This window comes from Hippoglossus hippoglossus, chromosome 14 (genome assembly GCF_009819705.1).
Source record: "Hippoglossus hippoglossus isolate fHipHip1 chromosome 14, fHipHip1.pri, whole genome shotgun sequence".
Taxonomy (NCBI): Eukaryota; Metazoa; Chordata; class Actinopteri; order Pleuronectiformes; family Pleuronectidae; genus Hippoglossus; species Hippoglossus hippoglossus.
The window spans coordinates 18,879,452-18,890,825 of record NC_047164.1 but is presented as its reverse complement, the minus strand read 5'-3'; the positions used below and the strand labels follow the sequence as shown (position 1 = coordinate 18,890,825).

Genomic DNA, 11,374 nt, shown 5'->3' with positions numbered 1-11,374 from the left:
GTTCACACGTATAAATACTTTGCTCCAAAAAATCCTGACCTGACCTCCAAACAGGGGGTCATGAATCATAGATACATCCTCATAATATATTGTAATGTAAGTAACATGGGGTAAGTACTCGTGCTATTTTATTTTTCATAATATTTATATTATGTCCCGGTTTGGTCAGAAGTTACCAAAAATCCGATTTATCCTGAATGCGTCATGGGACTGAACCCGGAAGTAATGAAGGAGCTCACACGCAGGCTATAGACTGCGACAAACTGTAAATACTGCAGCTCCTGTTAAACAGGTACTTTGTGAACCTGTATTTCCAACTTCTAAGCGACAGAAACCTCAGTAAGTACTGATAACACACACACACATCTGATATCTATTCTTTTTATGTCTTTGAATATGTAAATACAACAATAGCCCTGTATATTTAACATGGGTGCTGTCATAGTGTCTTAGCCAGTGACGGATCTAGGATTTTTGTAATTCAGGGGCCATAAAGGGGCCACAATTTACACAGAGGGACCAATTATATGTACAACATCCATGCACAGATCCTAATTCAGTAAGGTGAACATTTAAGTCATTCCTTATTTACTGCTAGCTCTATAGCTTTGAGCAAAGCCACACATCATTGAATATATTTTGAAAATCGTTCCTTGTTCAAGCACATTGGGTTCTTTAAAAAAAAGCTTATACAAGAAAAAAACAAACAAAAAAATTGTCATATTTCTTTATTATTTATGTGAGAACACAAATGGCAGAGTCAGAGGCTCCGGACTTTCTCTAGAGTTTCTCCTGCCAGCCTCCCAGTTGAAAGTCTGGATATTGTCCTAGTGACCTTGTGTGAGAATACAGCTTTTCTGAGGAATTCACCGCGAGCGAGTTTGCTTGTTGATTATGTTTCTAATACACGACAGATGCGAAACTGAAAAAAAACCTAAAAGAATACTAATATCTCTAAAGAGGAGGCATACACGTAGAAGACACCGACAAATATGTCAAGAGATAGATAAAACAAAGATGTCAAAAGACAAGATACTGGAGCTTTTGGTGATAAGGGCCGATGTCGATTTCTGTGTTGTTATGAACGCGTCTGATCGTAGAATCTCCTGCTGGGGTTTTCATGTGTGAAAGGCAAACTACGGAGTAAGTCTAGACCCAACTGTGTGGACATTCTGTGTAGTTCATCTCTGAAAGCAGCTTTAGTAAGAGATTAGTTTATAAAAAAAGATGCCAGTGCCCCCTTGGACACACCCCTGTATCCGCCCCTTGTATTTGCATATTCTGATTTACAGTCTCTCATATTGAAAATTGTGTTATTGTTTGCAGATCATGTCTCAGAGGGAACTGAAGGAGGCGTTTGTCAGTAATCTCAATGGGACCAGTCTGCAGGAGGTGACTCTGGGTACATTTCTCGCACCCTTGTGTCTCATCAACAGAGGTCTGATTTTGATCCTCTACCATCAGGCCAGAAGGACCCTCCCAATGCCACTTCCACTCTTCTCTCACCTGCTTCTAGACTTTTCTGTGCTAATTCTTCCCCTCGTCATGTCATGCACCATCCTGAGCGGCATTCTTCACCTGGTCATCGGGAGCTTTTTGTTTGTTTCAGTTTGTGTGCTTTGCTACCTCTATTGCACCAACAGTCACGCTTCCAATCGGCACCCGAAGACCAATGTCAGCACCTTCCTGCAGCGTCATGTTCAGTTCAACCAGGTTCCTTTTGTGACCATCTTTAGAGTGTTTGTAAATGTGAAAACAGCCATCAGCATTCTCGCTGTAGACTTTAGCGTCTTCCCAAGGCGCTATGCTAAAACAGAAACCTATGGCACAGGGGTTATGGACTTTGGTGTCGGAGCGTATGTCTTTGCAAATGCCCTTGTCTGTCCAGAGGCACGGGGAAAGACCATCTCTGGATCTAAGATCAATCATATCACAAAGCAGCTCATTTCCGTCTGGCCCCTGGTTGCTCTTGGCATGGGAAGGCTGGTAAGCTTGAAAATGAGCAGCTACCAAGAGCATGTGACAGAATATGGTGTCCACTGGAATTTCTTCTTCACACTTGCCATCGTCAGAGTTTTGGCTTCTATGATTTTGGCCGTTTTACCAGTCAGTCAGTCGTGGGTGTTTTCCCTTCTGATCAGCGGACTTTATCAGCTCACTCTGGAGACATCAGGGCTGAAAGCGTTCATTATCCACAACAATGACAGAGAGAAGGACTTTCTGTACGCCAACAAGGAGGGCATATTCTCTGTGGTGGGCTATGTAGCCATCTACATGGCAGGGGTTCAAGTTGGACGTTATGTGATGCAGCCAAGATCCCAAGTTAAAGAGTGGCTCAAAGCACTTTTAAACCTCTTATTTGGTAGTGTTGTGCTGTACACTGCTTTGTACACATGTCAGACACTGGTGGAGCCAGTGTCTCGTCGCTTAGCTAATTTACCTTTCTTCCTCTGGACTGTTGCACAGTCTTTGTTCTTTATGTCCTGCCTCGGTTTTGCCGATCTGGCTTTACTGTTTTCCAAAAGCATATCAGGCTGTAACTTTCTACCCTCATCATGGAATTTGCATAAAAAACAATCAGATTCAGCCTCTGACAAACACAGTGGTGAAGTTGAAAGATTTTGCATTGTTCAAGCCATCAGCAGGAATCAGTTGCTATTTTTCTTGATTGCAAATATCATGACAGGACTGACCAACTCGCTAGTGGACACACTTACCTGTAGCAGTTCATTTTCAGTGTGTGTTTTGTTGATGTATATGTTCATGAATTGCTTTGTGATATATGTCTTACATCACCGTGGAATAACGGTGAAATTCTGGTAAAATCACGTTTGCAAAGAGAAATGGTTCATTTGTAAGTTTTGATGATATTATTTGTTGATGTTTAGAAAAAAGTTGAGTAATTGCTCCCTCACCCACAAATAAGAGCTATGGCTAAAATATATGAGATAATATACAGCAACTGAAAAGTGGGAATTGTTAAAGATCATGTATTCATTTCAAACAAACTGTATTTATTCATCTTAGCCATATTTGCATTTAAAACTGAGATGTGACACATTACAGAAATTATTATGCCTATTCTGTTGTTACAACTGTTTGTCAGCTGGTCAAAAATTGAAATGTTGGCACACCTTGGTTTGCTCTGCATGCTCTGCCATGGGTTGTCGTAGGGATCATGGTAGTGGACCTTGTATCCCAGGCCAGTGACCCAGCCCTAATCCTAACCCCCACCTACTGTCCCAGGTCCCCATTTTTCTTGATTCCTACTGATGTCTATTACTGGTGACTATACAACACCATTCAGAGTGTAAAATGAATGCTGCACTGTCTTACTTCACTATTTTTTTATGAAATTTTAATTTAGCACATTTGTGTCCTTTTGCACATTATCTTTATAATGTATACCTATTATATTGTATTGTGTCATACTATTACATATATAGGCCTCTAACTTTAATATATATATATATATATATACATACACACATCTTTATATTAGTATATTACATGTGATCTACTGTTATTTAGTATACTATGACGAAAATATATTATGTGTGTGTATATATGATCAAATTGTATATTCATATTGTAAACCATACCTACTTATACAACAGTCTCTTTATCTCTCTCTCTATGTATATATATGTGTGTGTGTGTGTTTCAATATCATCCTGTGCCACTCAAGTACGTTTCTCTACCAGTAATATTTCTCTCTGTGGTGAAAAGTTTATATTATGTACATATTCTATGCATCTTTATTTGATGTTATATTTTTATTCAATTGCCTTTTGATTCTCTTGTCTGTCTCATTCTTACAATCTGCTGCAGTAGCAAGTGCATTTATCTTATCGTGTTTGTATCTTATTGTTTGTCTCTGTCAAGGACGTCTAAAGAATAAATCAAGATGTTGTTGAAAGCAAAAAAACTGTTGTCCTTGTATAAATGACTAAATGATAATTTCCTACACGCGCCCCCTGGCGGCTACTTCTATGAAAACGTCAGCTACTACGTCGGAGGGCAAAGGTCAAATCCGTCATGAAGATTCCGCCACCGCAGCAGCTCCACTCACTGTCGCACTTGTTTATTTTCCAGGGGAACTTTTAGGAGCTGGTAAGTACGAACACTAGCGGGTAGTAGTCGGATGTCTGTATATGTTGTCACGGTGACAGCTCGTGTTTTAAACTGAAGTTAGAGAAGCTGTTGAAAGTCACTGTCGCTAAGTGGCCACTCACCTACTTTAACTTTATATTAGCCGTATCCAAGCTTGCTAACGTTAGCTGTGTACGGTAGCTAAGCTAACTAGTAAGTTAGCCAAGTTGGCGTCAGGGCGTAGAATAACTATATGAGCGCTGCAACGTGTTCATTATTTGTAAAGGTGAAACAAACTCCTGTAAACAACGTAGGCTAATCGCTTTCGGATATAATGCTTAGAATACAGGGACCGGCTTCCTCTGTTCGTAAACCCGTGCTGCCATAGGAAATGAGCTAGCATGCTAACCTGACTAGCCACTGGTCACTATTTTATCATATCGACCCCACTAATAGATGTTAGCGTAATTAAACCAGTCTTCATAACTTAAATAGTTTTAGAAGTGCAGAACGGGTTTCCACACCCTCAGCCCTCCCCATGTTAGCTTTCGTTTCCCATGTTGTTCAGCTAACTTAGCTGCTTAAATCTGGGTCAAGGCAAATCGGAAAGATCAGCTTCGGCTTTAGCGACGTTAAATGAAATGTTGTCGACCTCAACACCAACTTGACATGTTGCGACGTGTTTCAGGGGCAGGTCGTGTGAAAGGCAGTTTCTACTGAGAGACGGTGATGTTGTAGCTAGCTCTGCGATGACCTGCAGTCGATTAGCATTAGCTCGTTGTAGCTCTGTGCTGGTCTGAGCTGGTCAGTCATTATCTTGCGTGTCCCCTGCAGGCGAGCTGCACCACAACCCACACTGGAATAAGCCATGGCTCGTCTGGTGGCAGTGTGCAGGGAAGGGGAAGAGGACTACCCGTTCCTCGCCAGACAAATCCCCCTGTATATCGATGATACTCTCACGGTAAGCCAGCTCTACCATGTGTATGACCACAAGGAGAATGGCTGCTAAGATCACAACTGGGATGTGGCAAACGCAGCCATCTCTCTCTTTGGGTCAGATGTATGCATCCCATATCCTTTCACTAACATTTGGTGTCTAGAAGCAAAGTAGCAGTTGTTGCATGAAAAAAGGCCCAGCCTGTTTTGAAGGACAAACATTTTATTTATTTTTTTACTTTGATGCACAAATAATCATAGAAGCGTATCAATAAAGTTTAAGGTGTAGTTAAGTAAGTACATTCTTATGGATGGGTAGGGATGATGGATGAGAAACTTTATAAGCTGCCAGAGGTTATTGAGCCACCTTGACCCTTTTAACATGTTGTGGCACAGGTGCAATATTGCTAATGACAAAGTAAAACCATATATCTTTAATATTACATGACATATTACAGTCATACACCCAATGTATGTCTCGCAGGGTATTCTCCTACTATTGTAGTTTTTTTTTTTAAAGAAAACAATGACCACCTGCCAGCAACTAAAAGTCAAGAATTCTTTTAATTGTACAAATGTTAACAACCAAGGGAAGCTTGATTGGAGTTTGATTATTGGCATGTGATACTCACACCCAAAACATGACCCATTAGTAATCTGTTCTGTGACACGATCCCGATGAGAAATTGATGTTTATTAACTGTTGTGTTTCATCTCATGTTGCCAGATGGTGATGGAATTTTCTGATTGTATCGTGGATGTTGACAGCCACGAAATAAACCTTTCTCAATGGAAACAATTTTCTGAGGTGAGTTGTTTAATTTTACACATAGTTACCTCACCTTAAATTAATGAGCACTTATCAAGTCCTGTTTAAACGCACCCTACTGTGGGTGTGGTGCCAAAAGCTTGACACCACGTCCTTGTGATAATGAGTGTGTAGTTGGTCTTCATGTGACTTCTCAGCAAAGTGGTGACAGTTGTTGTTGTTTCCTTGGTCTTACAGTATCACTCCAAGCTGAAGCAACAGGACTTGAATATCGCCATGATGGTGACATCCAGAGAGGTCTACAGTGCATTATCTCAGCTGGTGCCATGCGTGGGCTGCAGACGAAGTGTGGAGCGCCTCTTCTCACATCTGGTGGAATCAGGGAACCCGGCTCTGGAGCCTCTCACAGTGAAACCCACAGGCATGCTCTCTGTCACCAAGGCCTGTTTAGCAGATGTGAAGAAGCTTCACACTCTCTTCTATGTTCACGGGTAAGATATAGTTTTGTTTGTTTTTTTTCACTGCAAATTGAATTGAACTGTGTTTCTTCATTCAACACAAACTTTAAATCAATATGAAAACAGTTGTTGTTAACATGAAATGCTCTCTGTGTTTGTTGAATTACAAAGTGAGGATATAATGCTGTACCCAATTAAAACACTCCTATCCTCTTTAGTAGGCTTAAAGGTGTAAATGTTTGTTGTTTATGTCAAGTCTTTTGACACTTGGATTTAAAAAGGTGGGAAATTAATGAATAAAACTAATAAAGAATGATGATGCTGTATTTATATTAACTCTTGAAAACAATATTGGGTTTTTTACTCACTTTTTTTTTTCCTTTTTACAGGTCAAAGTTAAATGACATGATTGATGCCATTCCGAAAAGTAAAAAGAACAAGAGGTGCCAGTTACACTCCTTAGACACACACAAGCCTAAGCCCTTGGGGTAAGTAAAAGACTTGTTCTCATCTATTTTTCTAGTTGTGCAAGTTTATTCCTGAGAATGTATTGTTCAGAGGCTGCATTTGAGAAGTGGACTAGTCACTCTTCCCAGCAGACGGGACCAGTGTGTTTAAGTTGTCCTCTAGCATAGGGAGAGAGGGACAAAGAGTGGTAGGTTTTGTGTATTGCACTGGAAGATGACATGGTATGTGTCTTTGAGCAACGTGTGTCCATGAGTAGGAGGTAGGCTCAAGTTAAAAAGAACAGTTTAGCTCTTTCTCCAGCCTAATTTTTAAAAAGTATTATCAGTATTATGAAAATAGTTCTGCAGTTCTAAACAAATCTGTATGATTATTTGGGTGTTTTCTGTTAAATTGGTGAAAATCTCCATTGTTTGGTACCATTCTATGGAGATGATTGGGTTATATAAATACTAAAGCTCTTTCATTAGATGACTGTTTAGTTGGACTTGAACAGTCTCAATAATCCCCTCAACTGAAATGTATAGTGTAATTTAAACAAGGTCATTGATTACACATATGTGTCATTTGTCACACCCACTGCAATTTTTGTATAATAATTTCTGTTAGAAATCCTTATGCAGTGCTTGGGGACATACAGCAGCAGTTCCATGCTTTTAAGGCTGTAGACTCTGGGAATAGACACCCTCAGTCGGTGTGTAGTAAACATAACGGAGCATTTAACAGCTTAAGAGCCAGATATTTCCCTCAGGAGTTGGTAGAAACTAAACCAAAACTAAAAGTATAAATTAGATTGGTATTATAATCTCCAAGTGACCATAAAACTGGAGTCCTAATGAATGTGTCTATGTCACCATATAGTCAGTGTTGTATATTCCACTTACTTCTGCGGCTTCCAAGTGGCTTAAAAATCATCAGGTTTATGATCATTATATATTATGATGGCATTGCTTTAATAATGGGATGTTTGCTTACAGGGGGAGCTGGATGGATGTATGGGAGCTTATGTCTCAGGAGTGCAGGGATGAGGTGGTCCTCATTGATAGTGCCTGTCTCCTAGAGACGCTGGAGACATACTTGCGTAAACACAGGTAATACACGGCTGTCATACTATAGCACAATTTCAAAAATTCCTAACAATAATTTATTAAAGGTTTTAAAAAAAAACTGGATTAATTCTATGCGACTTTGTTCTGCACAGGTTCTGCACTGACTGTAAGAATAAAGTGCTGAGAGCGTACAACATCCTGGTGGGGGAGTTGGACTGCACTAAAGAGAAGGGCTACTGTGCTGCCTTGTATGAAGGACTATGCTGTTGTCCTCATGAGCGCCACATCCATGTGTGCTGCGAAACAGACTTCATCGCTCACCTGCTTGGCCGGGCAGAGCCCGAGTTTGCAGGCGGTTATGAGTAAGTCAAGGTTTATACAGTGACGATCACCAGTGAAGAGGTCTGTTTCATTTGAGACAGTTTCTGTCATACCTTGTTCCTTTCAATGTATTTATATATCGTTTTGATTTTCCTTTTTAAAGACGCAGAGAGAGACATGCCAAGACCATTGACATTGCACAAGAGGAGGTCTTGACTTGTCTGGGTATACATCTCTATGAGCGTCTGCACAGGATCTGGCAGAAACTACGAGCTGAGGAGCAGACATGGCAGATATTGTTCCATTTGGGAATTGATGCACTACGCAGAAGTTTTGAGGTATATAAAATCCTAGCCAGTGTGTGTATGATATGATTTTTATATACTTGTCAGATAATGGATTATAGCCGAGTGACATATGTATTATCGTGCCCCCCAGATGGCAGTGGAGAAGATGCAGGGGATCAGTCGGCTAGAGCAGTTCGTCGAGGAGCTGTCTGAAGAGGAGAGAGCCAAAGAGCTGAAGCAGGAGAAAAAGAGGCAAAAGAAAAAAAATCGCCGCAAAAACAAGTGTGGTGAACAGGAGTCAGAGGACAAGGACAAAAATCTGGATGAGGTAAACCCACTCATAAAGAGTCTGAGACACAAAGCAACCCATGTATACTACTGTATATAGTGTACATGGGCAGTACAGTACACTACATGTACTGTAGAGCTACACGTTGGACCGCCTGTAATTCAGTCCACTCATTTGGTGTTTTGCAGGGTTCTATTGAGGCTGTGAAAGACAGTTGCAAGGTCTGTGGTAGCCACGGTGAGGAGGAGGAGGAGACGGCCAGGTGTGAGGAGGGCATCGCTGCCAACGGAAGTACTTCCTGTAACTGCTCAGACGACACCAAACAAGGTAAAAATGCACATAGAATATTTGTCATGATAATGCAGTAACCTCCTTAGGACCCTGTAAAGCAAATGTTTTTCCACATTTCCCCAGATTTGTCCACCCACAGCAATGGCAGTGACTGCGGCTACTCTTCAAGCATGGAGGGCAGTGACATAGGTTCACGAGAAGGCTCCGACGTAGCCTGTTCTGAGGGGATGTGCAACCATCATGAAGCAGGTCAGGCTGGAGTAGCTCTGAGCTGCTCAGGACTATGAACTCAACCATTTCAGGGAATTTTTTAAAAGCTACAATGTAGAGTAGTTTAGTCCACTTCCTAACAGTCTTGTCTTTGTTTACCCTCTGAAGGAGAAGAGCCGACTGTCCATCACTGTGCTGAAGACAAGGAGGAGGATGGGATAGACAGTTGTCTGGACTGCTGGCAGCACTCTGAGGGAAACGCTCAATGCAAGAGTAAAAAAAAGAAAAGGAAGGGAAAGGGTTTATGCAATGATCAGGTGAGGGAATACGCTTGAGAATTCCCATGCTGTTTACAGAATGTACCAAGCTGCATATTTTTAATGAAAGCATGCACCTTTCTACAGGGACTAAAATGTGAAGGCTGTGTGTCAGCTGGGAACACAACAGGCCACGGTCCACCATCATCTCACACTTGCCGAACCAAAGAACTCCTCTCCTCCTTATGTGGCAGTACATTTTCCAGCATTGCACTACGGTTACCATGGGCGGCAGTACATCAAAAGAGCCTCAGCCCTCACACAAGTCTTGTGGAACTTCTGGTTAGTGAGAAGTGTTAATTAAAATGTTTGTCACAGCTGACAGTCTGCTGTCTAATTCTGTTACTTAATTAACTTTCTCTTCTCCTGTCGTGTTTTTAATTCAGGATGATTCAGAGTTGAGTTCCGATGAAGGGAACTGTCTGACGCAGGACGAAATCCAGGCATTTCTAGAAAGTAACCAATCCTTCTACAACAACCGCCACCAGTACCGTCAGCTTCTGAAAGAGAAATTCACCAACTACTGCCTCGTCACTGAGCGGAGTAAGCCAGTGTGTGGAAAGTGGTTTGCCACCACCACCAGTGTCACCTAACTGCACTACTGACATCTTCCCCTGGGAGAAACACGACCACTGCTGCAACACATTTAGAAAAGTTAAAATCTTGACTTATATTTGGTGTCTTGTACACTCATTTCTCCTTCAGAGTAAATGTAATTCTTACTTTCTGTTGGGCACCTCTCTCTTTTGCACTCGTAGACCAACACACGTTGCTGTTCATTTCTCGACCGCTCTCATCTGTAATTGTTCACTTTGACCAAGCCTAGCTGTTTGTTGTTGGTCTCCTGTAGGGTTGTTGGGTAAGAGCTCAGTGGAATCTGTAATCATGCTTTGCAAACTGTGAAATTGGGAATACGTTTTTTTGGAGTCTTGTGTTTGTTTTTTCTTTTTTTCTTTCTTTTTTTGTTTTCTATAATTTGTCATCGGTTACACGTCAGTGTAGTGGTAAAGGTTGTACCATTTAATGTGTACAGAAATTCTAAATTTAAAGATTTTACAGAGAATAAACATCCGTTTGTAATAATGAATTGGGTGTGATGTTAAGAGCGCAATGTTCAAAATTTACTAAATAAAGAATATTTATTAGTATGCATATATACATTTGTTCATTGTTTACTTGACCTCACGAGTCCTTAACTCTTTGATCTGAGATTGTTGGTATTTATCTTTTTCTCTGAGTCCCGGCCTTTAACATTTCAACACTGTACACACACGACCAGTTTATCAGACGGGTTGTAAGCCAGGTTTTAAGTTAAGAACTTTATTTAGTCAACATCTCTATTGAAGTTTATCACAATCAGGGAACTGGACATCTGGAGGAATATTCCAGTGTCCGCAAATCTGAAAAAATTCAAGTTAAACAGATACTCTTTTTTGCATATTCAGTATGAATTAAACCAAATAATATGTAGCTTTTTATCTTCTGCAAATACTGCAAGGCTTTCTTGCTAAACTAATAATATTTACCCTTGATCATCTCTTTCCCCCATTTCAGTTTGTATTTTAAATGTATAGTTCACTGAAAATCTAAGTCAACCAAATTCATGAATGAATTCCTCACACAGTACCTGGAGTTGGGTTCAGTGAGTGCATGGTGATTTCACTGCCTTTCCTTTTCTATAGGAAATTAGACTATTCTCAGTTAAGATGCAGCCAGAACGGTATTAAATATATTCTCTACATTCATAAATTCTCTGATACAGCTGCATCTTTCCTAAATAGCCTTAAAGGCTGATTTAATACCACGTGTTGACATTGCCATTGCTGTATGTTTTCAGTTGCTACATGTATATGTTCGATGACATTATCAGCTGTGTCGCAGCAGGGACAT

The 11,374-nt window shown here is 40.7% G+C and overlaps 2 protein-coding genes across 2 annotated transcripts; both read left to right on the top strand.

The window, feature by feature from the left end:
- Nucleotides 1-223: 223 nt before the first annotated feature.
- pigw (phosphatidylinositol glycan anchor biosynthesis, class W) lies at nucleotides 224-3,913 on the top strand. The gene is made up of 2 exons (XM_034606080.1): nucleotides 224-339; nucleotides 1,327-3,913. The coding sequence occupies exon 2, from the start codon at nucleotides 1,330-1,332 to the stop codon at nucleotides 2,821-2,823; it is 1,494 nt and encodes a 497-aa protein (XP_034461971.1). The 5' UTR covers nucleotides 224-339; nucleotides 1,327-1,329; the 3' UTR covers nucleotides 2,824-3,913.
- An 87-nt stretch (nucleotides 3,914-4,000) lies between these two features.
- Nucleotides 4,001-10,640, top strand: ggnbp2 (gametogenetin binding protein 2). Its single transcript, XM_034606066.1, has 14 exons — nucleotides 4,001-4,113; nucleotides 4,927-5,053; nucleotides 5,756-5,836; nucleotides 6,035-6,288; nucleotides 6,645-6,743; nucleotides 7,698-7,811; nucleotides 7,922-8,131; nucleotides 8,254-8,428; nucleotides 8,529-8,705; nucleotides 8,855-8,993; nucleotides 9,081-9,206; nucleotides 9,336-9,484; nucleotides 9,572-9,766; nucleotides 9,871-10,640. The coding sequence occupies exons 2-14, from the start codon at nucleotides 4,961-4,963 to the stop codon at nucleotides 10,075-10,077; spliced, it is 2,019 nt and encodes a 672-aa protein (XP_034461957.1). The 5' UTR covers nucleotides 4,001-4,113; nucleotides 4,927-4,960; the 3' UTR covers nucleotides 10,078-10,640.
- Nucleotides 10,641-11,374: the final 734 nt, after the last annotated feature.

Excerpts from the sequence above, each read along its gene's own strand:
- pigw (XM_034606080.1), top strand. The coding sequence starts at position 1,330 with ATGTCTCAGAGGGAACTGAAGGAGGCGTTTGTCAGTAATCTCAATGGG.
- ggnbp2 (XM_034606066.1), top strand. The coding sequence starts at position 4,961 with ATGGCTCGTCTGGTGGCAGTGTGCAGGGAAGGGGAAGAGGACTACCCG. Across the intron at positions 6,289-6,644 it reads ACTCTCTTCTATGTTCACGG|GTCAAAGTTAAATGACATGA; the intron begins GTAAGATATAGT and ends TCCTTTTTACAG. Across the intron at positions 9,207-9,335 it reads GTGCAACCATCATGAAGCAG|GAGAAGAGCCGACTGTCCAT; the intron begins GTCAGGCTGGAG and ends TACCCTCTGAAG.